General features: G+C 43.7%; 1 protein-coding gene across 1 annotated transcript in view; it reads right to left on the bottom strand.

The window, feature by feature from the left end:
• Egflam (EGF-like, fibronectin type III and laminin G domains) overlaps positions 1–27139 on the bottom strand; it is a 174003-nt gene that overhangs the window by 25920 nt on the left and 120944 nt on the right. The window contains exons 8-17 of the mRNA XM_005386224.2: positions 20369–20481; positions 19415–19733; positions 18296–18396; positions 17094–17194; positions 15170–15314; positions 11601–11790; positions 9016–9141; positions 7634–7877; positions 3584–3695; positions 46–162 (exon numbers count right to left, since the gene is read on the bottom strand). Of these exons, the coding sequence (XP_005386281.1) occupies positions 46–162; positions 3584–3695; positions 7634–7877; positions 9016–9141; positions 11601–11790; positions 15170–15314; positions 17094–17194; positions 18296–18396; positions 19415–19733; positions 20369–20481 (1568 nt within the window). The remainder of the gene's footprint in view (positions 1–45; positions 163–3583; positions 3696–7633; positions 7878–9015; positions 9142–11600; positions 11791–15169; positions 15315–17093; positions 17195–18295; positions 18397–19414; positions 19734–20368; positions 20482–27139) is intronic.

Below are 27139 nucleotides of genomic sequence, written 5' to 3'. Positions count from 1 at the left end.
GGTCAGGGTGATGCAATAAACACATTTCAGAAGTGGAGCCTGTACCTTCTGGACGCTCCCACTGAACGGCTTGACGATGCCTGAGTTCTTCTTCACCTCATCGTAGCTGGGGACTCCACCAATGAAAATGTCCGTGTTGCACTTAATCTGAGTGAAGCCGCCCTGCCAAGAGATTAAAACAGAAAATCACAAATAAGATTTACAATAGATGGTTAAGATTAGCAAATACGTCTTCTTTGGTTCTCTGCGGAGACAGCTACAGAAGGCTTGAAGACCCAATATAATGATTGTCTTTTTTTCTTTTTCAGAGCTGGCGATGGAACTGAAGTAAGAATGAGATAACTGTGCTACCATGAAGCTACACCTCCATCCTTTTAAAAATTTTATTTGAGACAGGGTCTTGCTAAGTTGCCCAGGATGGTCTTGAATTTGAATCCTCCTGCCTGACCCTCCTGAGCAGCTGGCCTGATGTTTGGGTGTCGGTGAACTGTGAACCTCTCCCAAACCCAGTTTCCTCATGTGTAGAGCAGGAACGCCCCTCCTGGGTGTGTCAGGAGGAGTGGAGGACACCGCACTACCGCTGGCTGGTGTGCAGGGCCGTGTCAGAAGTACCCTCTCTATAGAAAGACCGTCTCCAACTGGAGCTCGGGTGGGGCCATATGACTTGTTTTAGCCTATACAACAAGAGGAGAAGGGAACCAAATCCCCCTGGAGAAGCTTTCACAGCCAGAGTATGGTTCACCTTGCCCGCCCCACCCCGCCTGCCTGGGTTTCCCATGAAAGCCACAGCTAACGATTGGTGGACCTTCATGGTGAGCAAGAACTAAACACTTCTTATCAGCTGGTGGTATTTTAGGATTGTTTGTGATTGAATACAGCACAGTCTACCTATCTGGACTGCTGAGATACCATTTAGTTAGCACTTTGCCCAGAGTTGGATGCCTAATCAGCATTCCAGTGTGTGGCTACTGTTACATTCAATAATGGTAAAGATAGAACCTGATAGACAAAGGGAAAAAAGAAAGCATGGTGCAGGGGAGGTGGTCCTGGTGATTAAATACAGAAGGCAGAATTTTTCATATCAATGCCCCTGTTACTGGGGGTTTTAATAGCCTAAACTCCAATGCATTGGTAGATAATAAGCTGTGTAATAGTTAATGTCTAAGTACATTCCAACATGAGCTATAAGCAAAATGTTAAACTCTTATAAGATAATCAATAGAGATAAGTAACAATTTGAGTTCAAGGGAGATAAACACATCTTAGCTATGATTTCCCTTGGTGATAAAAGAAATGCAAACAGTAGCATCATTCAGTCATTTATTAAATAAACATTGTCAAGTACCCACCATGTCTGAAGTCCCCATAGGCATGGCCCTTCTATGAGTTCTGCATAGTTGGAGTCAATCCCAAACTCTAAATCTGGGTTCAGGCTTAGTTGGGCCCAGGCTCTCATATGTGTAGTTCCCAGACTAGCTCCCCATGGTGTACTCTAACCCCTCCCCACTTCTCCCTGGTAAGGCCACTGCCTCCTGCCTCCGCCATGCTTTGAGCATGGTGTGGACAGCTGGGGAACACAAAGCCTTTCAGGGAGGGAGTTGACTAGGGTTCATCTCAGTGAGGTCAAGCAATGGACCTTCCCACTCCTGACTCAGCTTCAACAGAACTTCTCTCAAATACACTCATCAGAGCTGCCCCTTCTGTTTCTTTACACTGCCTTCCAGGCAGGCGGCTCCATCCATGCACACCCAGTTCAGAAAGCCAAGAGGAGGACACTCACTCTACCATATTGATTTCAAGATTGTTTGCTGACATGGTGGTAAAAGATACTCTGATATGTGGGTTTTACCTTTGTGCTGTCTCTTAGATCCTAGTGGCAAATACTGTACCATGTTCTTTATTTACAATAGACTTAAAAACCACTATTTACAAATACTGCCATGCTGAGCTTTCATCATTCCTGATTTACAGATGATTTTAAGTAAGGCTTTGAGAGATACAGTACTTTTATGAGTGAGTATAACTAAGCCAATAATCAGCTAGACTATTAGACTGTTCTACACTGTAAGAATGTTCTGGATTGTTCCAGAAATGACTCCAGTTGTCCCTTTAAAAATCTATATCCCTTCACCCATGTTCTCTCTCTCTTCCTCCTTCCCTCTCTCTCTCTTCCTTCCTTCATTTCATCTCTTCTTCCTTTCACAAATATATATGGAGCCTTTTCTAGGTATGAAGTGTGCTTATCTCTTAGTGAAGAGCCCAGTTTGGAATTCTTATTCTCAAGAAGGTCCTTGGCTGTCAATCATGTCGATGCGTGCCTGTAATCATAGCACTTGGGAGGCTGAGGCAGGAGGATCCCTGAGAGTTCAAGGCCAACCTGGGCTACAAAGTGAGTTCAAGGTCAGCCTGAACTGCAGAGTGAAGCCCTGTCTCAAAAAGACCAAAGAAGAAGGAAGAGAAGGAGGAGGAAGAAAAGGAGAAGGAGAAGAAGAAGAAAAGAAGAAGAGGAGGAGGAAAAAGAAGAAGGAGGAGGAGGAGGTGGGAGAGGAGGAGGAGGTGGGGGAGGAGGAGGAGGAGTTGTTCCTTTTCCCAGCAGTCTGGACATAGATGTCTTTAACCAACTCGCTCTTTTCCCAGCAAAGTCCTCTTTTCCTTTCCTTTTTTCTATCAATAAATTTCCTTATCAATACACCCTGATTTGCTGGTGTCCCCTTGAAGCCTTGCTTTGCACAGAATAAAGACTGTTGTGAACCAAGACATTGGCAAATCTGTTTGGGGGGGCTGTAATTTTTGTGTATGTATAGAATCTTACTAAGCTATAGTTTGAAGTGAATCTCCTTTACCACCTCTTAAAAATAGCGTTTTCTTTGAACATGACATGGGAAATAAAATCATGGAGGGAAGTTGCAAACTCCAGTAGAAATTCTGTGCCTTTGGGTCCATGAAATATACTATTAACTAGCAATAATAATAATGAGCAAAGCTACACAGTGCTGAGTATGTATCAGGTACTGTTGTGATATACACATACACCTTATAATTCTCATAACTCCATGAAGCAAGCACTAGTATTATCAACATTATTTCCATTGATATAAGGACACTAGAGAGACTTTACAAAACACAGATGAGGGCGGTCCAGTAACTAGCATGAGCTTGCACCAGAATAAGCAATGGAGCCGGGCTGTCAACTTAGGTGTCTTTGCAGTCTGCTCTTGTCAGACATGTCCCCCTTGGGCCACTGGCCCTAACTCAGGGTCATATTCTTGCCTACCATATTGTGCTGCTGATAAGAATAAGGGAGGAGGTTGAGGATAAAGATGGCAGTAGGCAATTCCTTAAGGCTATGTTTATTAAGTATTAATCAATCCTCATAGCCCTATGAGGTCAGTACTATTACTATAACTCCCACTTATAACTGTAAAGTAGAAAAGTAATTGCCCTGTTGGGAGCTTGGATTACAATCCTAGCACTGGAATCCATGTGCTTAAATACCAGACTGTGCTGCTTTTCAACCAGGACCAGCAGAGAACAGTAACCTGGTTCACACTAACCAGCAAGAGAAAAGCTGTGGTCTTCTTACCTCTGCCATTCCCTCTATGACCTTCTGCTTATCCACCTGTAAGATACCATTCTTCGCTGTGCGAGATACATGCAGCTCATGCCACTGGCCAAGGGTGAGAGGATCTTCAGTCCTATTGAAGAAAGATGTGATGTTAACTTTATGTGTCCACTTGGCTGGGCTTAAGGAATATGAAGCTAACTGGTAAAATATTTCTGTGTCTGTGGAGGTGTTTCTAGAAGAGATTAGCATTAGAATTGGCAGACTAAATAAAGAAAATTATCCTCACCAATGTGGATGTGTATCATGCACCTCTTGCGGGCCAAAATAGAACAAAAAGATAGAAGGATGGATTTTTTTCTTTGCATAAGCTGGGAAATCCATATTGTCCTTGCTTTGGACATTGGTGTTCTTGGTTCTTGGATCTTCAGACATGGACCAGAGCTTATATCATCCTCATCCTTGTTCTTGGTCATTGGGACTCAGACCAGGAACTATACTAAGGGCTCCTCTAATCTCAGGCTTATGGGCTTGGACAGAACTACACCCCTGTTTTTTCAGAGCCTCCAGTTTGAGATGGCAGACTGTAGGACTTCTTAGTCTTTATAATTAGGTGAGACAAATTTACAAGATAAATCTCTGTCTGTCTACATATCTATATATAGTTTTGGTTCTATTTCTCTGGAGAATCTTGGCTAATACAGATTGAAACTGAACATGAGTCAGCATGTTATGGATCATTCCTATCTGCTTCAATCTAGCTATGATAAAATTGATACCAACTTTAGGTACTTCAATTCATTCAGCAAAAAGAAAATATTTTCTGCTTAGGAACAGCAGCAGTATTACCTATCATTTATTGAATTTCGTGATAGAAACCTGGCATTTATCATCTTAATAATTCTTACAAAAAGCCTGAAAATTGTGTACAGTAAGTCTGGTTTTCTAGTTAAGAGGTGACCTAAGGGTAAAATTTTATGAACAGTTATGGACAAGTTCCGAGGAAGAAAATATAATTGTATGGGATATGTGATTCCTTAGTATATTGGTGCCTATAACACCCTGAGACCAAAGACGGACAGATACAATAAATCAAATAGCAAAAATTAATGATATGGTACAAGTGGTGGGTATAGAGTGTTTGCAATTCTTTCAACTTTTCTATATCTGAATTTTTCATAATAAAACATTGAAGAGATGCTATGATTTGAATGTGTCTCTCAAAGTTTGTATGTTTGAACATTAACTCCAGTGCAACATTGTTGAGAGGTAGGAACTTTAAAAAGTGCTTAGGTAATGAGGGCTTGTCTTTTAAATGAGTTATGACATTATCACTGGAGTGATAATGGTGGGGATAGGTTTCTTAAAACATGGTGGGTGCAGATCCATTCCCCCCTACTCTTATGCATGTGTGTGCTGTCTTGCCTTTCTGCCTTCTTCCATGGAGATAATGCAGCAAGAAGGTCTGCTGCAGTATGCATTCCCCTTAACTTTGGACTTCCCAGCCTCCAGAATTGGGAGAACTAAATCTTTGTTCTTTATAAATTACCCAGTCTCAGGGATTCTGTTAACAGGGGAACAAAATGGGCTAACACAGGGGAAACAGATACTATGTTCTGTGAGCTTATGAAAAGATTCAACTTATTTTAAAAATTTAATTAAGCCACAGTAGAAATTCTTGGAGCTTTAGTAATATTTATAGGATTTTTCCACATTTTTTTTTATAGTCAAGTGTGCAGAAAGAATATCTTTATTATATCTGTATTTCTAACAGTTTCTAGTTCCTGGCCCTCACTGAAGCTCCCAATTATATTTTTGGTCATGGATCATCTTTAGAAAACCATGAGGAATACCAATTGGCACAATTACTGAAGGGTCACCACCCCTTCATTTGATTCTTTTGCTCACACAAATGCTTTTGTGGTTTGTCCTTAGCAATTAGAATTTAATCACCCTGGCTAAATCAATATGCAATAAAGAAACAAGGGCCCTTTTAAAGTGGTCTATTTTCATAATAACTAACAGCACCCTTGTCATGCTCTTGTCCTGCAGAGGTCATTTGCTGTCAATATGCTACCCTCCTCTGCACCACTAGATTGATCACAGCCATCAAGAGCTCATTCCAGTTGTCTTGATTTTTGAATCAAGTACATAATGATTTTGATCACTTTATCCTTTTCCTAAAGTTAAAATGATTTGGCCAATTCGACAACTCCCTGCAGTTCAGGCTTTCACTGAATTCTCTTAATTAAATGGGAAGATTTTGAAATGATTTTCAAAATAAACAGCTTCCAAAGAGCCATCTGGAAGGCCAATAGTGATCAATGTTGTCAGGGTACATGGAGGAAGACGGGACAAAGGGACAGATGGCGGTTTGTTCATTGGAAACTCTTGCCTTGTTGTCATCGCCTAATACCCAGGAACTCTTTTTGCAGTAGTCCTTTCTGACAAGTAGAAAACAGTGATTTGCATTTTTTAAAGAATTAAATGCATCTCCTGTTAAAAAATGGGCATAATTTTAGGAAAAAGAGAAACACTGGACTTGTAAGGGTTCATGTGCCTGCGACCTCACAGCCAAAGTTCTACAGAGGTGGTAGAGAGGACAATTTGTCTAGGAGGAGAGGTGATGAACCCTTGGCCTCTTTCAGCTCTTTTTGGTCACTTCTTATCATGAAGAGGCCATTTAAAGCACAAGGTGACAGCTAAGGTGTCTTCCTTTCTAAGCTTGAAGTACAGTTCTAAATGAATTGCTTAGGCTATTTTGCAGAATCCCATGTAAACTGAGTCAGTTAAATATCCACCAAAGTTGTCTTGACGTATAAGATGTTTTGCATAAGCAGGGATATAAAAAAATGTTTGTCCATTCCTTGAGGTAGGAGGTGTCACTGATGTGTAGGAATTCAACTGCAAGGACAAACACAACTCATCCTTTTAGAGAACTGTTAGAACTTAATGCGGAGCACTTCCTATCAGCTATGAAAAATGATCAGCAGTTAGAGGCAGCACACAGCGGTAACATCTCACACACTCCTTCTAAAAATGACAGGCTAGCAATATGAACAGTGATTGAACACAGCCTGCAATATCCTTTAAAACAACAATAGGCTAACTGATAGTCTATGGCAGGGCACCATTAAGCAAAATACCTTAGTGAGTTTCAAAAGAGAAGAATTAGACAAATGGCGGAATAAGAAGAATGTCTGCATTAGACAAGCAGTCCTTGAGCTTGAAGGTTAAAACTGCGGTGAAAGGAACACAATCAAAAGGAGACATAAACAAATAAGAAAAATATCTGCACCTGCCAATCGAAGGCTCCAAGGGATTAAAAAAGATACGGACTTACTCTATGGGAACAACTGATCTGCTAAGTAGTTTAATAGTACAGACCAGACAACAGGAGCAAAGTGTAGCTACTGCGACCAATTTTGCAAACATAAGCAAATCCTTTAGAAGTACCCATTCACTGCCATGCTATTAGGACTACTCATCACCCATCCTTCCTGAACGCACTGGTTAACAAAGGGGTCTGTGCTTGTTGATGACTCACTGTACTGAAAAACAGTAAGGGACTTGAGAAATCACTAGTTACCATCTGTGAAACAGTTTAAGAGGAAAGTAAAAATTTAAAACAAAGTCATCAAGGACATTTCTATTCATTAAAAATTTGTTAAAACCTTTTACTTGTGAACTTATGTTTGCTGGGCACCAACCATATGACACACTGTGTAAGGCGCTGATTAATTACAGTTCATCAAAAGTCTGCCTGCTGATGGCACTGCATGAACTAAGGTGGAAATGGAGAGTTCACCTCCCATTGGAAGCAAGCTCACTTTCCATAGTTTGAAGCAGAGGGCTCTACCTGCTGGGTAGCTATGTGGGAAAAGGGAATCTCTCAGACAGGACACCTGTGGGAAGCCCGTCATCTTTAGGAAGCAGGGGAGAGCTCCACAAGACATTGGTGTGGGGAAGATAAGAAGAGTGTAAGATGGTAGATGGCAATTTGTTCTTTCTCCACAGAGGCTGTTATTTGGGTTAAGGGGAGAAGAGACTGCAGAAGGTCCAAGCTCTCACCTCAGGATACCGGTTCCAGAGCCACAGTCAAAGCGGAACTCCACGTGGCCCCCTGCCATATTGATGGACAGGAAGTCCTTGCTGCCTGTGTCATAGCTGTACAGGAGGACGCCATCCCCTGAGTCAGGCCGAAATGTGATCTCAAACTCTGTGAAGGACAGGTAATGCCGGGGCTCCAGGGGCCAGGGCATGGCAGCATAGGATCTCAGAGACTCTCTGAACTGAGGGATGATCAAGGTGAAAGCTGAAAAAACACGCAAAGCATTAGAAGTCTCTGTGTGCCGAGATTGGCAAGCTGTGCCCCCAGGTGTGCTGTACCCCCAACCATCTGCCCTGAAGCCAGGAGGGTGGTGTGACTGAATTCTGGCCAGCAAAATGGGGGTGAAAGATCATGTGGCACCTGAGGACTGGCCTCAAAAACTTCCCTCCGTCTTTTCCCAGTCTCTCCTCTCACAAGCAGGCTGGCTGCAGATTCAATGGAAGACTCTACGTTCTTAGAGGAATCATGAGTTGGCAGGAGGCCTGTATCCCTGATGATTATTCTTGGCTGTCCTGGGTCCCTGGATGGCTGGACGGAGCAGAAGCCCCTTTCAACAATGCTCCCACTGACTCACAGTGATTTATGACATGAACAAGAATCAGCCTCTCTTACACTATAAGGCCAGTGAAACACGAGATGGCTCACCCTGACATGAGATTTGAAATGATAATGTTAAAACATGTTCCCAGTATGGTATCATTTGTAGAGGAATGTGATTAGCATTGTGATCTTAGCCCATTTTGTTTTGTTTTAAATTTTGGAATTCTGAAAAAATTGAAGAATATTCAAGCTTGCATTACTTTCCAAAATCTTTTAAATTTTCAGTTACTATTTGCATGTATTAGCATGCACACATGTGTGTGCAAGTACATTACATGCATAGGTACATATATGTGTATACATGCATTTATACACATGCATATAATATGTATACAGTACTGAGGGATGGAATAATTTAGCAGAACACTACAAGGAAGGAAAACATCACATTGTGAATTTCTGTGTGCACTTTCTCAATCTTTTCTCTCAAACTGCCAGATACTACAAAGATCACAAGCTTTTAATGCTTTAAATTCAGCTAGGTGCAAGCCACACAGATATAGGCTTTTTAGAAGTTATTTGAGGCCCAAAAGGAGCCCACCCCAGCTCAGCATCTTAAAAGGAAAATAGTTTCCATTTGTTTGTAACTTCGGCTCTATAAGACAGTTCTATCCTTGTCAACAAAGCAACCTTGATCCCATAGAAAGTTATGAGACTTTGCCTAAAGTGCATTAAGTGAAAAGTTGTATCCATGTGAATTAACATGCAGGTAAGAAACACAGTCAACTTGCTTATTCCTCACCATCTTCGCAGTGTCGACCTTTGAACCCAAGAGGACAGAGGCAGATGTAGGAGTCGGCTTTGATTGCGGTACAGGTCCCTCCGTTGACACACGAGGCCTCATCACAGATCCCACTGCTGCATTCCCCTGGACACAGAACAGGAATGACAAAGCCAGTCTTCCGGTGAGTCCATCCGACCACACCAGCAGCTCACAGTTCTGAGCAAACACAGTTTGGTCCCCGCCGCTGCTGATCTGCACCTCTGTTCACAGCAAGTACAGCCTGCCCTTCATCTTAATTCGATTTCCGCTTGTCCTTTATGAAGAGCCATAGAGACTTTCCCAAACATCACAGACACAATAAATCCAGAAAATAAACTGTGGACAAGCTTATGACCATGAGAGGGATGACTGAATTGCCTCTGCTTGAATCCATCTGTGTTTTTCCCACAAGACTGGACGTCAATCGCTCTAAAGGCGACAGAGTGTTTATGTTAAAAGATTTCTAATTTTGTGATCCCCATTAGCTGAAGTGCTGCCATGTTAGTTCAGAGCTGAGACAAGCAAGAGGAGCGCTAGAGAAGTTAAGCAGCCACGCCCATCTCAGCCTAGTGGTGGAGTCTTCTGTCCCGGGGAGAGAGGTGATTCCATGATACCTCAGCATATGGGTTTTACAGCCCCTATTTCTACTTCCAAAGCGACTGCCTTACTAAGGACAGGCCGATAGCAAAAAGTTCTGAAAGGTTTAACATCGCATGGGTCCCTGACCTTTGCCAAGTGTATCAGAAAATTCCACATGGGCAAATGAGCTTTGTCACTTTCAAGGTCGTCAGGTGAAGTCAGAACAAATGGACTTTTCATGAGCTACTTTTTTATGGGTCTTGATCTTCCTTTTCTCTTTATGTGTAAGAAATAAGTTAAACAGATGGATCACAATTTGGCCCAGAAATAACCTAAGCCAGTACAGAACAGGCTTTATGGCGTTGGGGGCAAAGGGCTGAGTCTTTGATTGGGCTGTGAAGGGAGAAGCCCAGCTGTGCCACCTCCCCCCCAGCCCCCAAGGCTGTACCTGCATGAGCGGGTATCGTTCGCCTACCCTGGTCTGGTTGTGTCACCTTTGTGGGGTAGTTTTTGCTCTTTTGTTAATCAGTCACCTGGACTGGTCTAACTCCCCCACCCCTCTCTCATAGATACTCAGTGGGGGCGGTGGGGACTGGGCACCCTGCACACCCTGTGCACGCAGAAGCCTGGCTTCGGGGCTGCTAATAGATTCCAGGAAAACTTTTCTACAAAGTGTGTCACCTGGGCTGGAGTGGGCTGGCCTTGGTGACGTCAGCGGGCAGCTACCCGGAAGTGCATGTTGAAGGAACTGTGGTCTTTGTTTAGTCACAGCCTACGCGTCTTTGCCTCGCCTCTCCTCTTTTCTGCTCCTACTCCTGCTTCCTCAGAAGGGTCTTCCCTAGCCCAAGACCATGCCGGCTCACTGTTAGACATTATTATTGCCCCTTCACTTCTTCTGTATAACATTCAACCCCACTTGTCATTTTAATTTACTTGGTTAATTATCTGATTAACTTGGTCTCTCCCCACAGCAGATACACAGAGGCAAACATCTGATTTGTTCATCACTTTATTTCCAGCTCCTCACGTTATGACTAGCTTTAAGCAGGTCTCAAAGAGTTGATAAGCCATAGTGAGACCTGTAGCCACTATTGCTAATGATTGAACCATATTCCCCCAAACACACAGGTTGAAGCCTCACTCCCCCGTATTCATGTTTGGAAGCAGGGTCTGTAAGGAGGAAATTAATGTTACATGAGAGCATAAGAGTGGGGCTGTAATGCAGTCTGACTGATGTCTTCAGAAGGAGAGGAAATTTGGACTCACAGACACACACAGGAAAGACCATGTGAGGACCATGGAGGACAGCAAGGGAAGGCAGCCACCAACCTGCAGGACAAGGCAAGGGTCCTCAGGAAAACCTAGCTCTGCTTGCACTTGACCTTGAACTTCAGCCTCCAGAACCACGATAAATTAAATTTTTGATGCTGAAGTCATTCAGTTGGTGGGTGTTTTGTTACAGCATCTTTAGTAAACTGAGTTTCTGTATTAACTACCCTGGGCACTGTCTACCTGCTGCCTTCAGGAAACTGCACAAATGTTCTTATTGCTTTCAAAGTAAACCCAGGGCAGACAAGGTATTTGCCATAGTCAAGAATTGGAATTTGACCTTTTCTTCACAAATAGAGGGCATAGGAATGCTGTTCTTACATTTTTAAAAATTATTTTTATTCTTACATTATTGTCTTGACTCTTCCACTGGTAAGTTGGGTGACAGGGCTAAATTGTGTGCCACTGTCCAGTGAGCTCAGACTACATTTTAAGAAGAGGTTAAGATGGTGGCAGGATACAACCAAGGGCTTGGTGCACCATGTTGCTATCAAATCTTGGTGTTTGGACTCAGGATCCACGTCTGCATAGCACAGCATGGACCACTCGTCTCCTAGAGTTCCACATTCACCATCTTCCCAGGATTGCAGGCATCTGCTCACATGCTGGCCAAGGCGATCCACATGGCTCTCTCAGTGTCCTACATAGTCACTTACCCACATCAGCTCCACTGAGAGCTTTGCCCAGTGGCCACGGCCTCATGTCAATTCTCTTCCCATTAACAGTAAGTGACTGCACACAGCCGTGAAAGTTTCTGTTTGTTCCTGCGGCTCTGACCAGCCAGTAAGCGCTGGGAGCCCCACCAAGATAGAGAGGAGTCCGGAAGGTGATTTTACTGTACTGGCCCTTTAAGAAAGAAGAAAACTTCATCTCACTACACAAACTAAAAAGCCAAAATATGGCAGATTTTGATAAAGAAGGTGGTTAAGCTGTCGGTTACAGGGCAGAGTTTTCCTTTGTCCTTATTTGTCTTTAATCAAGACATAGTCCTGCTGGAAATTGAAACCCCTGGGTACCACAGAAAACTCAGTGAGCCTCTCCAGGACTGTGCTTCTGGTAGAGACAATTCTGGAAGGCCTGGAAAGGGAGGGAAGGAGGTCAGAGCCCCAACCAACCTGACAGGACGCCTGGCATCCAAATCAACCATTCTCTTTCCAGTCTTGACACATCTACCAGGTACCCTGGACAGGTCACAGAGCCAAGCTGTGTCCCCCACAGGTGGCAATATTAATTTTGTGTATTTGTACACTGACCTCTGTCTTTTCTCTTTCTGAGTCACCTCTATGTTATATACTGCAGGAAACACAGTACAGCTGATAATTGCCAAACAGGGTGTGTTACAAATTCTTTGCAATCATTTATGGTTACAACTGTTTTCAAAAGTGTTATTATAGTAAGGTAGGGAAATTTCTAATCTTAGATGAAACCACAGTCTGGATTGGAGGTTATGGAACACAAGGCTGAATGTCAGGGAAAAAATTAAGCCACGCTTGGTCATGTTTTTTGTCATTTATTTGGATTAAAGGATAAAAACAGCAGGTGGGAAAAGGCACATTGCCAGTTCTCAAAAAATGTCCAAGATGGAAGCCTCTGACTTGTGATCTGTACCCTATAAACACTTGTTTCCTGCAATTAGAAATCTAAACATTGTTTTATCTTTTCTGATGAACAGATAAGAATCACTTGTAAGGATAGACTGAATCATGCAGAACTGCTGTGGGCTTGAAGGGTTTACTAAAGCTATTTGGCCACCGAACCTACTGCTTTCATTAGATCAATTAAAAACTCTCGTGGCTTATTTCATCAACATCCTCAGAATTCACTTGTAGACCTCATCGTTCCCCTTCTTGCCTCGTTCCAGTTCCAGGGCCACAGCAGGAGGGCTGACAGCTCAACTGCTTCCCAGAGTAGGAGGGTGTGGAAGGGGCAGGTGGCTCTTGGTGGTGCCCTTCACAACAACGTCCCAGGCAAGTCTTCAAGCCTGGCCTCTTCCTCCCCTGAACGCGGTTAACCTTCAGATCCCTGGTGCCTGCTTTGCCTGCCTATGCAGAGAAATGAAAATGCCCTGGGGTCTGCCTTCCCCTGGGATAGCCTGTAACAGTTTGGGATAGCTCTAAGGTCTAATTTATAGCCGGAGCGCTCTTGTGGGACCAGGTGAAAGCCATGCTCTGAAGACCTGCACCTGAGATCTCACCCTTGCTTCATCCCAACCTTGCTTCTCCTCCTCCCTGTCCAGTTTCTCCTCTCCTTTAACAGGCTCCCTGGAGAGCAGTTTCTCAATACATTACTTGCACAGGACGCCCTCATCTCAGGTCTGTTTCTGAGGAGCCAACCTTAAAATAGAATTGCTGTCTCCCAAGACAATCTATTAAACATTCCCCATCTGTGGTCCTGCTTCTGTGACTTGCTCAGCAAGTCCCAGTGGTACAAAGGCAAACTTGCCCCTGAACATCCATAAAATTACATGATTTGCAATTAATTCTTATATTTATTAAAGTCATAGAATCTTGGGATTGGAAATAACATGAAAACTCACATAAGCCAAACTTTCATTGGCTATTGGAGTCCTTATACATCTCTGCCCAAGGTATAGATAAGTTACCTTTTGAACACCCCCAAGGAAAGGAAATCATTTCCTGATAGAGTCTGTCATATCTCCATGCATATCGTATCAGTAGTAAAGCTAACAATGGTGCCCCAAAGCGCTTCCCATTTGCCTTTATGCTTGGGATCTAGTGAGTAAACCCTTCTTCCTCAGGACTTTTCTTTTGATTCTACAATGAAAAGCCAACTTACAGGCTGCCCTTTTCCCTTCTCCCAATGGAACAATGCTCTCTTCATCAATTATTGAAGAGATTTCAAGTCATCTTCCTGTCTGGGTGACTACTCCTTGAACTTGCTTCACTTTATCTATGGCCTTCTTACAAGGTCATCACAGAGATGAATTTAATCCTCTTCTGAGTTCAGAGTCACAATTAGAGCCCCTGAAAGCTCTCATGTAGTCACCAGAATAGAAAGAGACTGTAACCTCCCCTTTTCTAAATGTTATGCCTCTACTAAAGCAGCCTATATTTTCTTTAACTTATTTTTATTAGCACATGTCCTTGTTTGTTCAACTTTTTTATAACTTCCTTGCTTTAAACCCTATGACCTTTTCACATGTGCTGCTTTCATTATAGCTTCTCGGTCCTGTCTTCACGTTAGTATTTTGAACCCAAGTTTGAAGCTTCTTTATTTCTACCAAATTTCATCTTGTTATGTTAGACTTATTCTTCTGTCATTTAGGTAACTCTGTCCTTCACACACTGTGACTCTCCTTTCTTAGCGATATAGGCATAAGTAAGCTCCTCAGATTCACATTCACAGGATTTGGACTCTTGTTCCTTTGGAAACACTGGGGTCCACACTAATGAGACTTCTTTCCTGTTTTTTTTTTTTTTTGATCATCAAGGCATGACCCTCTGTATACCATATCTGGCCAGCGAAGAGTAGTGGAGAGCTGGAGCAGAGAGGAAGCTTAGATATATACCCACAGAGGCTTTCCTGCCCCACTTTCCCTTGGAGAATAGATACCTGCCTGACTATAATTACAGGCTCAGTTCCTCAGCAGGCTGCTAATCCAAACTGCTTACTCTAAACACAGTTCTAAAATTACTCGGAGCATAACAAATATGGGAATAGCCAGGTAACTTGCTGAGTAACCAGAGTTAAACTCTTTTTTAAACAGTTAAACAATTCCTACAGTGACCCTCCCCAAGCCCCTACAAATGTAGATGAGCAGATTATTCCTGCATATTGAACCAAACGAGTCTTTCAGGAATGTTTTCTGAAGCCACAGGATTACGACACTCCTGCCTGAAGCCAAATTTTGTGTTTGACACAAATGGTGGGTTCTGTCCTTCCAGTATGGTCTTCCTCAACCCTTGGCTTTGATGTCCTTGTGGAAAGAGAGCATGTCCATGGGCTCAAACCGGTACCTGCGCACCCAACAGCAATGACGCTCATGAATTCAAGTCCCTCCCCAGCCTGAATGTCCACCTGGACGGGCAAGACGGGGCAGGACCCCAGCAGAGCTCAGCTGTGTGCACTCACTGTGAAGCCGGGCCTCTCAAAGCCCATCCTGAGTCCAAATCCTTCCTCACCGAGCCCTGCTCTCTCTCCAGTGAGCCCCTCATGGGATGCTAATGTGGTGAGGGAGGTGAGCAGAGCTGCAGCTTTTACTCACCTGGGACTGGCCCGTCACTGGGGTGTCGTTGTTCAGCTGCAGCAGCCCACTCACCCCGTCTCTGTAGAGCATGACTGTGTGCCACGCCCCAAGTTTGATTTTCGTCCCGCTGATGATGATGGCAACCCCGGTCCCACAATTAAACCTGTCGGGGGGAAAAGGGAAAGGAGATTCTAGAGTCAGCCAGCTTATTGTGTTTCCAGGCTCCACGGACAGCACCTCTAGGATAGCGGCTCCTTTCTGAGTCGATCTGTTTGGTTATATTTATGAGCATCAACAGCTGTTTAAATGTGCACTCACAGCGCCAGATGCTTCTTCCCTGGGATGTTTTCCTTCTGTTCACTCTGCCCATGGAACTTGTCAGAGACGCCTTCTTAGCCCTACTGGCTCTGCAGCTCAGATGACCATGAGCACATAAGACTCTCACTCTCTTTTCCAGAGATCAACAAATACTTAAAGCAGATTTGAGGCACAGCCATTAGAACCTGAGGCCCTCTACTTCCGAGGATCTGTCTGGGGACTTCTCTCAAGTGACAGGATCTGTGATATTAATAAAATGTAACAGTCCAAGTCTTCCCACTCATGTTGCCAAGCAGCCAGCCCTGCCATCTGTGGTCAGCTGTGCCCGTATATGGGAGAGGTTTCCTTAGAGGGCCCAGCTTAGGGCCAGTGTGGGATGGAGGAAAAGCATTATTTTTATTTTTCCAAACCTACCCATGATCCAGGGGTGCCCAAGGGTCACTAGGCGTGACAGACAGGAGTTTGGTTATTTCTGGTCAACTTCTAAATAGTTACACTTGCACAAGCATCCTGAAGTCACTCCCTAGCAATGTGGTACGATGGGCGCTGGCTTTATTGGGGCGGCATCACCTGCAGTCCACTCCTCGTGAGCTCCTTTGTCTCCGGACTCTCAGGAGAGTGGGACAAGACTGGAGGCTTCGCAGAGAGGGATGTCAGAATCCCTCCGAATGCGCTGTGGAGCCAAGGAGCTGCTACCAGCCTGTCAGTGCCAGTGCTACTGAGAGAGTCTACCCTATCCTCCAAGTGCCAGGGCCCCACAAGGTTATGACTATCCCCGTCCTGGCGGCCACCATCAAATTTCCAGGAGTCAAATCCTCAGCAAAGGGGGGGGGTCTGATTCTTTAGCCTATTTGGGTTGCTCAATGGCTTCTCTAATTCAACTTGAAGTGTTTTTATGCTGAAATAATTTAAAAAGATGTAAAAGTTGGTGCTTATAGAGTGTTTGCCCTGGGGCGGGTACTGCTCTAAGCACTGGTAGAGCTGAACTCTTTAGGGCCCTGAGAGGAAACCCAGGCCTGGATAAGATGAGGCAGCTGGGAGTGGTGCCTTGAGGGTCTTACAGTTGTACCACTGAGATGGACAGAGCTGCTGCCCGTTGGTCATTCACGAGGTGCTGTGTACCTTGCACCTACTGCGCATGAATAGATAAGCACTGTGTACCCACTGGTCCGTTACAGGCAGGTGCCGCAGCACCTCTCACTGAGTCACAGAGCTCTGCCCGCCGCCCCCCCCAAACCACACAGAAGTTCACAGTGGCTTCCAAAGTGTGCTGGGAAGGAAAGGTTCAGGGCGGAAGAGGCAAGCCGGAGGGTTCAGCACAGTGCTCAGGGAAGGTAGGCACACAGCTTGGACCTCACCACAGGCTCCTCACTGCCCTCCATGACTTTCAGCCGTATGCGACACAAGGAGATGGGTGACAAGGATCCACAGCTCAAGCCTCAAAGTTTACCCTGCCGTCCTGACACTCCAGTACTTAAGAAACTGTTCCTTTTTTGCTCATCTTCTCTGCACCATTCCTTTACCTACTGGGATCCATCCTGCATGGATGGCACCCACACTATGGAAATGTAAACACAATGCACAGCAGAATTTTAAAAGTCTGGGGGCTTTGGGCAGGCGTTACCTGAACTGAAGCGAGCGCCGTATGACAGCCAAGGACATGAAATCGCCCCTGCCGTGCTCGTTCTCCCCACAGTAGAGCAGCAAGCCATCCTCTGCCTCTGCCTGTTGTCACACAGACAAAAGCCACATGAACAATGACCACCTCCTCTTCCACGAAGCACCATCTGGAAACACTCATGAATACGCAACGTGAGCGTTCTCCCCTGCGGCCCTATTTACAATGCAGCAAGCACACAGACTAATGAATTCGCAGGTACCATTCATTTCCATTAGGCAAATGGCAGCGAGACAATCGGTGTGTGAGGAATGGCAGAGAGGGGAGAGGAAGGGGAGAAGAAGGGGAGAACCCCCTGACCTGCTCTTTGCTGGCTTTGTGGCTCCGCCTGCAGGCTTCCAGGAAGCCATATGTGCAGAGCCTCGGTCACAGAGAGCATTGCAGTGTTCATCAACCTCTGTTCTCACCAAAGAGCATTCTACCTTTTCCTTTATTCTTTTGACTATTCTTCCTTCTCTCTGGGGAGGAAGCAAATCTGTGTCTTTCCTTCCATCAGCAGAACAAGGTGATAAAAGCAACTTAGCTGATGGATGCGGCTGTCTCAGAAGAGGACAGCTCACCTCTTGGACACTCAGCACTGTGGCCGTGCCCTCAAGGGAGCCTTGTTTCCAGACCTCCAAAGCTTTTTGCTGCTTTGAAGAAACTAAAAAGAATCACACTGAAGTCACTGGCTGAATTCTGATCTGCCATTGATTCAGACCACAGCACCTTTATGGGGCTCTCACGACAAGCTGGGGGCGTGGGAAGTAGTTTCCATTTGTCCAGTTACGGCTGTTGCAATGAAGATGGACACTGGGGCTCCCTTTGAAAGGCATCTTGGAATGGAGAATGCATTATTACTTCTGAAGTCCTGGTCTGGGAGGAGCCTTATTATGGACAGCACTGCTGAGACTCCGACATTTTCCCTGAGAAGCTTTGGCCCAGTCACTTCTACCATTTAGTAACATACAAAACCCACCCTTCCTTTGCTGGACAACTTGGATGTGATGAACAAACCCAATGCTTTGCAATCCCGTGAACTGGTTATAGGGTGGACTCACGCCACATTAATCTCTGATCACTCTCCTCTGCTTTGTCTCTTTCTGCCCCTTCCTTTTAAAAGTGTTAAAGTTCCAACAAGTGCTCAACAAATGGCCAATCCCTCTTACCCTAAATTCCAGAGTAATTTGAAATGACTGATAGGAGTTCTTCAGAGGCTCGAAAGTGACATAGGAGTGGCCAAAGAACTGGGGATACTGTATAATAATATCTGGGGAGAAAAAAAAAAAAAGACAACATGAAGGTTATTTCTTCATTTCTGCAAAAGCAAAACTTCAACACATACCTTGCATGGATATTGTCAAGTGAAAACCTTTGCTAATCTGTCAAAGTTTGCCATCTTCTTTTCTCTGCTCTTTCTCTGTAGCAGCACCAAGTACTGAAACCAGGGCCTTCTCACTGAGCTACATCCGCAGCTCTTTATGGACATGTTTATTTGGAGGCAAGTCTCACTAGGTTGCCCCGACTGCACTTGCTCTTACAGCCCTCCTGGCTCAGCTTTCTAGAGTGCTTGGATTACAGGTGTGCACTAACACACCGGGCTCCTAGCTCTACTTTTTTTTTTTTTTTTTTGTCTTTTTGAGACAGGCTCTTGTTCTGTAGTTCAAGCTGGCCTTGAGCTCACTTTGTAGCCCAGGCTTGTCTCGAAGTCACAACGATCCTCCTGTCCCAGCCTCCCGAGTGCTGGGATTACAGGCATGTGGCACCATGCACAGCTTCCTATCTCTACTTTTTATACCTACTATTCTCACTTTGGGGGACTTTGAGCTTCTGAAATTCTTAGAAAGAAACCAGATTTTTGGAGGTTACTATGTGCTTCCCAAAAAAGAGATCAATGACTTTAAGAGCATTGCCATTCATTTTTTAGTTATACATTTGTGGATTATACTTTGGCAAAATTATTCTGCAAGTGTTCTGGATATACCTTTTCATAGTAATGTGACAGTAGTGGCACCTACATTTCTAAGGGGTCAAGATGATTCAATGACTGTTGCTCCAAAAGGACATTTGACATTGGACACACATAGAAATAAGGCTGCTACCTAATTAGAAGGAATGGAAGTTGCTTCACAGTTGGCCTCATATAGCTGCTGTGGTGAGCAATAAATGGAAGAAAGAGCTTGTCTGACAAAAGGGATGAGAAGGAACTACCTTTGGAGCACAGAACTGCGCTCTGACTCTCCCAGGGCTCACCGACTGCCCCACTTTTCCCTCTCCAAAGGACCTACCTTCTGAGCAGCTCGCACCACCTTTGCCCAGGTTGCAATGGCATCTTGAGCCCCCCAAGGTGTAGTCATTGACACAGAAGCTGTCAGCAGAGCACAGGGTCTCATTACAAGACATGGCAAAGAGCCTAGACATGATGGCCATGCTACTCGTCCCCTTCTGCTGTGCTGGAGTGGGCTGGAGAGCCGCTGTGGTCCTCGACAGAGGTGGCGAGGTAGTGGGGGCAGGCCTGGAAACAGTCTTGGGGTTAGACAGAGATGTCATCTTGCTTCCCACTAAGAATTTTTTGTGCCCTTCTTTGGCAGCAGTAAGGGGTTTAACCTGAAGTCAGAGAAGAAAAAGGATTCAACATAAAAACAGAGCATGGTAACGAGACCATCATATTTGAGGTTGTTGCCTATTACTTGAAAATGTGGTTACTGTTAATACTTTCAAAAACCTGGGATGTAGAAGGGGCAGAAGCACTGATCCTAATTTAGGAATAAAGATCTTGAAACTCAGGGATTTTTAGTACTTCCCCTGAATTACTCAAAATCATTGGTAAATGCTGGCATTACATGGTTTATTCTTACTACATTCTTACAAAGAGGCATACTTTATCAAGGAATCATTCATTTCCTTAAAATATCTCATTTTTAAAAATTTCATCATGTAGGAAAACTAACTATGTCTCTGCCAACTTTTTGCTGCTGTGAAGTCAGCAGGCAGTGGCTGCTATAAAACATCAGCATGGTTGGGACTTTGCATCTGCTCATTTATGATCCCCTCGAGCCTCATGTCAAAGGAAAAAAATCTTCATGCATCAGAAACATATACTAATAAAAAGATAAAAACTGGAGATAAAAACAAATGGGGCAATTTAAGTTTTAAGTAAAATGTTCATGGTCTACTGGCTAAATTGCTTCATTCATCACAAACACAAAAGTCTCTGGGTTTCAAGAGCAGATTATTGTTACCTCCTCAAAGGAAATGTTCATGTTGAGATTGTGTTCAAATCCATCATCGTCCACAATGATTCCCATGTTGGTGGCATGGTGTCCATATTGGTCACCTTCTGCTTCCCTGGGCCCTTTACAAAGAAAACATGCACACCTATCACTTTATGTCTTCCCTCCACTTTCTTTTAAACTGGTACTTGGCTGGGCTAAGGGGTTGAAACAAGGCTGGGCTCAAATGTGTGATCCTCCTGCCTCAGCCTGCCGAGTGCTGGGATTACCGGCACGCACCACCACTCCTGACACTACAGAACTCTTGAACATGTGTAACTATATGAATATGCAGGAAAAGTGCATTGTATAAGAATTTAGAATAGTAAAATATAGTCCAGATTTGTGGCTTATAAGAACAAATCATACCCCAAATGTCTATCAACAGAGAACAGACAAATATATTTACTACATCTTTGGAATAAAGTACCATATAGGAGAGGAAGTGAATCACAAGCATTTACTGCATCAGCATGGCTCATTCTTGCATGATTTCATGCAAAAACTGCAAATCATAAAGGATCATATCTAGCTTGGTGCTATTTAAAAGTAAATAGCATTTAAATTTTCAAATATATATGAAAGTAAGACAATTACAAAAATACCAAGAGGTGGTCAGAAGAGGAACGTGAGTGAGAGGTAATAGGTCGGAGCCTCAGAGAGCTCTCTATAATGTTCTGTTTCTTAAGATAGGTGCTGGATGATGTAGATAGACAGATAGATGGACAGATAGATACTTTTGATGTATAAATTATTTAATTAAAACTTCTCTAAAACAGTGGAAAGCAAGTATAATAAACATTCCTACATTCAGAAGAAAAAAAGGTCCTGTGTATCGTCTCGGGGCCAACAATTTCCATGTGATCTTTTTAAACTGGAAGGTGGGCTGAGAAAAAGTCTAAGGGGACAGTATGAGCCACGGTCCCTTGGAGGATGAGCAATTAGCATTTTTATTCTGTTATCACGCATGAACTTCACCGGTGCACAGAGGCTCTACTGAGGCTGCAATGGGTGACACCCCACGAGGCGTGGCAGCCTCCTGTGGCTCCACCCCATAGCACCCCTACTGCCTCAAGGTGGGCTTGGGGTTGGGCAGGCACAGACTAGCTGTGCCTGGGACATGCCATGACTGCTGCTGGGGCACTAATAGCTGTGGCAAAAGAGACTGACTTTGGCAAGTTGTTGATGCCTATCAGTTATTAGACATTCAGCATTTGGGTGACTAGTGAAACAGAAACGGAAAGATGATATTAAAAACATAATTAAACCTTGTAAAGATATCCCAGGACAAGCTAATACAAACACTGTTCTCAAAAAAACAATACTTCCCTCCTTGTCGTAATCTGTTAAGAATGCTAAAAGAAAAAAAAAAGCCACATATTGAGTGGCTTAGAAACAACGAACAGTTCTCTCCCACAATTGTGGAGGCTGGAAAGTCCAAGACCAGGAGGCTGTCAGGTCAGCGTCCAATGAGCGTTCGCTTCTCCCATGCAGCGCCTTGTGTAAGTCCTCACATGGTAGAAGAAGCAAACAAGCTTCCTCAGCCCTGGTGTCTGAGGGCACCAGTTCCACTCATGAGGGCCTCACCCTCCTGTCCTGACCACTTCCGAGAGGCTGCACCTCTCACACTGAGGGATACACATTGGGAGCATGGCCAGACTACAGCACTCCTTTCAGCAAAATGGCTAGCAGACTGAAAATGGAGCTGAAGGAGATAACAGAAATTCTTTGACCAGACATCTCTCCTGGGTCAGACCCAGAAACATGTCAGCAGATACCATGGAGACAGGTGGAATGAGCTGTTCCCAGGTGTTTGGGCACATGTTGGTGGAGGTGAGAAAACACAAGGAGGTGAGATTCTCACCCTTCTTCAGTAATTCCCCACAGTTCTATTTAAAATAGGCCACCTGTCAGCTGCAAATTCAAGCCTTGTGATGCCAGATCCATACCCGGATGCACGTTCTCTCACACCATCTGCAGACAGCACAGCTGGGAGCCAGGTGTCATCACACAAAAAGCCAGAGAGCGCGTGCGGACAGCGCCCTCCTCTCCTCTCTCCTCATCTCTTCATTGTCCTCCTTACCTCTCCTTTTTTCTGACTCTCTTTTTTCCCTCTGTTGCTTCCTCATTCTCCATGTCTGTCTCTCTCATTTTCAGAATTGTATTTCAGAGGAAAAAAATACATTTGGTAGTAAAAGAATCACATGGTATGTACATAAATAAAACTGGTCTTTATCTTTAGTAGATGGGTCTCTACCTCCAGGGTGCTGTTCTGGGCACAGTCTTGATATTCCTGTACATATTCTCATCAATGTCAAGATTCTTTTATTCTTCATTTAAAGGAACATGATCAGGAAAGAAGCACCTCCAATGTCTCCCTACTCCCTACAAAAGAAATTCTAGGCTCCTTGGTCAAGGGTTCAATGATGTTAATTATAATAATTCCCCATTGTCATTTTTTAAAAATTGAAATCTACTGCCTGTCCCCTACTTATCAGGTACTACTTACTGGGTACTTAACATAATACATTTCGAACCTTTTTGATAAGTATGGTTAATCCCATTCTGTAGAGTAGTAAACTGGAGGTAAGGGAGGCTAAGCAAGTTACCTGAAATTGAAGACTTTGTAACTGGCCCAATATAACTCAGATCCAAGGTCTGACTGCTTAACTCCCACCTGTCTGTAGTACAAGAATCCACTGTGGAAGTAGAAAGGGTCTGGTATTTGAAAAATTAATTTAAATTGATTGCTTTCAGTGTGCCAGGAGCTTTCATACATTATTTCTATTAATCCTCACAAAAATCCTATGAAATTGGTATCGTTACTCCCGTTTTACCAGGTGGAAATAATAACTCAGAGGGATTAAATAACTTGCTCAAAGGCATGCAGTAGTAAGTGGCAACATTAGAATCTACCCTTGGTCTCTCTTAAAGGTCTTATCCTTTAACTCCAAAATCTTTCAGCTTCTTTCTTCCTCTTTTCAAAAGCCACATTATGGACAAACTGGTCTGCCAACTGTCTCCTGAATACATCTTGTAATTTTGTATTTCTTTCCTTCTTCTCCACTTTGTTGGGGCGGAGGGTGGGTGTGTTCTGGGGATTGACGCCAAGGAGCCTGCATGCTAGCCAAGTGCTCTACCATTAACCTATGCTCCCACCCATACCTCGTATTTTGTTAGTGATCTTCTCTACTTTGTTACTGTGTCCCACTCCTATCTCTTCCACCCAGCCTGCCCGTCCTTCCAGTTGACATATATTCCATCTGCATCATTATGAGACCTAAGTAGAATGGTATTTTAGAAAGAGAACATCAGACTCTTCTTTGAAAATAAAGATAACTCCACTAAATATGGAACCACCAAGACCTGTAGGCCATTCTCCCATCTTCTCCAGGATAGAGCTATCTGCCCATGGAGATATGTTCATTATCTTGAACTCAGAATAAATTTCCATAGCTCGATAAAACTGACAGGTGTTTAGGATGGTACTTATACCACCTGGATTCCCTAGTTTAGATGCTGCCCATGTGTTTACCAAGACAGTTGTGACCTGAGTGAGGGCAAGAACCATATTTTAGGACTTCTTGAGATCCCTTCACCTTCCTCCAGGTAGCCAACACCTTGGAGCGCTTACCAAAGCCAGACTTCCCCAGGCAGAGCAGACACTACCAACAGTGCTGCATTATGGTGAAACTGTCTGTCCTGGCTTGGCCCAGCTGGCCATGTCTACTTAAGTGAGGGAGTGTCTGGAGAGAAATCCTTACATAGTGAGACTCTGTCCCCAAAACCAGTGACATTTTCCCAAAACGACCACGAGTGCTGTGCATTTCCTGATTTCAGACTAGAAATTCGGTGCTGAAAGGTCTTACACAGCATTCAGCTCAAGTGGCTCATTTTACAAACGTGGAAACTGAGGGTACAGAAGAGAAGTGACTTAAAACCAAGGTCATACACTTCATTAAAGGAAAATTTTGAACTAGAGGAGAGACCCATACCTCAATACCTATAATACTCCATCATACATATTTTACTAAGTTAAGCACTTTGAGTAACCTCAAAGTTATGTTCAGAAAAATTTAGACAATGGAGAAGGGAGGGTTGGAATCTAGATAACCAAGGTCCTTTACTGCCCCTCACCTGCCCCATCCTGAAGGAAATTCTTCAAAGTAAAGACCATGAGCCCATTTCTATAACCAGGAAATGATACCATGATGAGGATGGAAAGGATTCCAGATTCTTTGTACATTTTCATAAATAAAACAAGGCATATATTATCTAATGGATAAAGTCCTCTGGTCTTTTAAAAAAATTTTCTATTTTGACATTTTATTTAGTATATTTCTTTGAAACCAGATGTTACTCCATTTGGGGAAACAAGCAGATAAAATAAGAATGAGAAGAGGAACGTGAAACTATATGGGCTTATAGCAAAAAAATTGCAACTTCTTAGAAAAACCTTAGCAATCAGTGTATGATCAGTCCATTTTACAGAGGTGTGAAATGAGGTTCAGAGCCCACATGATTGGCCTACAGAGTCAACTCACTAGTGGAAGAGCTGATCAGGAATACTGGATTCTTAAAGCTCTGCTCCAGGCCCTCTGCAGTATGCAAACTTCCTGTCTCTCATAATCCAGGTTAACAGTCACGTTCCATTTTTAATAAGAATGAAACAAGCAGCAAGAGGACCAGATACAGTATGATTTGAAGTAGCAGAGAACTAAATCTCAGTGTTCTTGTTTGCTGATGGCAGAAGTGATGGCCCTATCACCTTGGGTCTCACGTTCATGGTTTATGCAAAGGTTTTGTCAACATAGTTTGTTTTGGGTGAGCACTGAATGTATAGTCCAAGCCAGTGATAAGAATTCTCCAAGTAGCCTGAGGTCACTGTAATTAAAGTGCATAACTTATCTCTTTCTACTTGACACTTGGTTAATTAGGAAAAGAGAACATTAAAAAGGAGACATTTATTAGAACCAGAATAGTAGAACTACAGACTGAATACAAAAAAAAAACTATGAGAAAAATCAATAAACAGAAAACAAATTCCTGTTAGTAGATAAAATGATGGCTTTTATTTGATAAAAACCTGTATTTGTTGTTTTCATAAAGGCATCATAGGTTTTCTATAAATCATGAATGTCTGTGATGTATCACTATGATGCAGGTGGAAATATTTCTGGCATAGAATCCACACAACTGGGAGAGGGACACAATGGCTCTGGAAAAAATGGTTCTGTGATCCTGAGCAAGTCACTTAACCTTGTTGGGTTTCATGTCTTCTGAAAAGGTAAGGAAAGAGATGAAATTCCATGCCTGTGAAGTCCTTTCCAGCACTGCCATTCTGTGACCCTAGATTTCACACAGTTCTTTTAAATATGTCTCAGGCATCTGCGGCATTTGACAAAGGTTGAAAAAGAATAAACTAGAAAATTTTACTTATGTGGATGAAAACAAAAAGAAGTTCAGCACAGAAATGACATGCTTTGGGGATCATAGGTTTGCATAACGTATTCTAAGCCTCCTAGAAGATGGGCTGTCAGTTGTTTATCAGACTCCATCTTCATCCAGTAGAACTGGATTTACCTTCTTTTAACAGCTCTTGGCAATAATGTGGAAGGAACACTTATTCCCTCCTTCTAAAGAGAGTCACTCTAGGTCCTGTTGGTTCTTCTCCAAATCCTTTTCCTCCCTACGGAGGTAGAGACGGTGATCAAGATGCTGGTGGAAGCATTTCCTTATGTTTACACACTGAGGGAAATGAATCTACGAAAGGATCTGGCAGAGGGAGGAGGCATTTGGGACAAATGTGGTCCATCCTGCCCTTCCTCTCCACTTAGCCTAGAGGAGCAGTGACCTGGGCAGGTGGGACTCCTGCACAAACCCAGACTTCCCACAAGTAGCCTGGGCTAGAGTTTGAACTGGGCATACAATGCAAGCCCATTTGCCCTCTTAAAATAAGCTATGTCTTCTGTTTCAGTTTTAATCAGAAATAAGGATGACACATGATACTTCACTTGCTAATTGTGTTGTCTTAGTTCTCAACTGACTCAGGTAAAGTGAGAAAAATGCTATTAGTTGGGTCTCCTCAAAACCCAACACTTACTGGGATAAGGATATCTGGAGAAAGAGGGTTCACCCTGGGATAGTAGCTCACGGGCAGAAACTGGGTCATCCCCTCAGTGCAAATCGACAAGAATTAGCTGTTAGGTGGAATAATGACATGGAAGAACTGTGGCCTGAATCCTTCCAAAATCTCCCCAAGACCCTGTATGACTTGCCGCTGCCAGTTGGAGCCTCATGTCATACCAGTTTATTCCTTCTCATCCTACTCCAACCACATTGGTTCTTTCTCAAAGTTTTGGACATATCATGCTTTCTTCTGCCTCAGGGCCATTGCTTCTGATCCCTCAACCTTTTAAATTCTTTAATATCACTGCTTAAAACTGCTGTCTTAGGGATGTCTTCCTGTACTCCAAATAAGGTCAGGTTTCTTCTCCTTTTCTGCCTTCTCCTCTCCTCCCCCCTCTCCTTCTCTCCTTCCTCCTCCTTCTCCTTCTTCTTCTTCAGAAAAGATCTCTCTATGAGGTTGGCCTTGAACTCACTGTGTATCCCAAACTGGCCTTGAACTCATACTGATCCTCCTGCCTTTGCCTCCCAAGCTCTGAGATTACAGGCATACACCACCACATCCTGCTAGGTCGAATTCCTTCTTGTATGTTTTCACAGTTCTTTTTTTTTTTT

The sequence above is a fragment of the Chinchilla lanigera genome, unplaced genomic scaffold (genome assembly GCF_000276665.1).
Source record: "Chinchilla lanigera isolate Chin_1 unplaced genomic scaffold, ChiLan1.0 scaffold00025, whole genome shotgun sequence".
In the NCBI taxonomy this organism is placed as follows: domain Eukaryota; kingdom Metazoa; phylum Chordata; class Mammalia; order Rodentia; family Chinchillidae; genus Chinchilla; species Chinchilla lanigera.
Note: the sequence above shows the minus strand (reverse complement) of the source record. Positions and strands in the feature narration are given on the sequence as shown.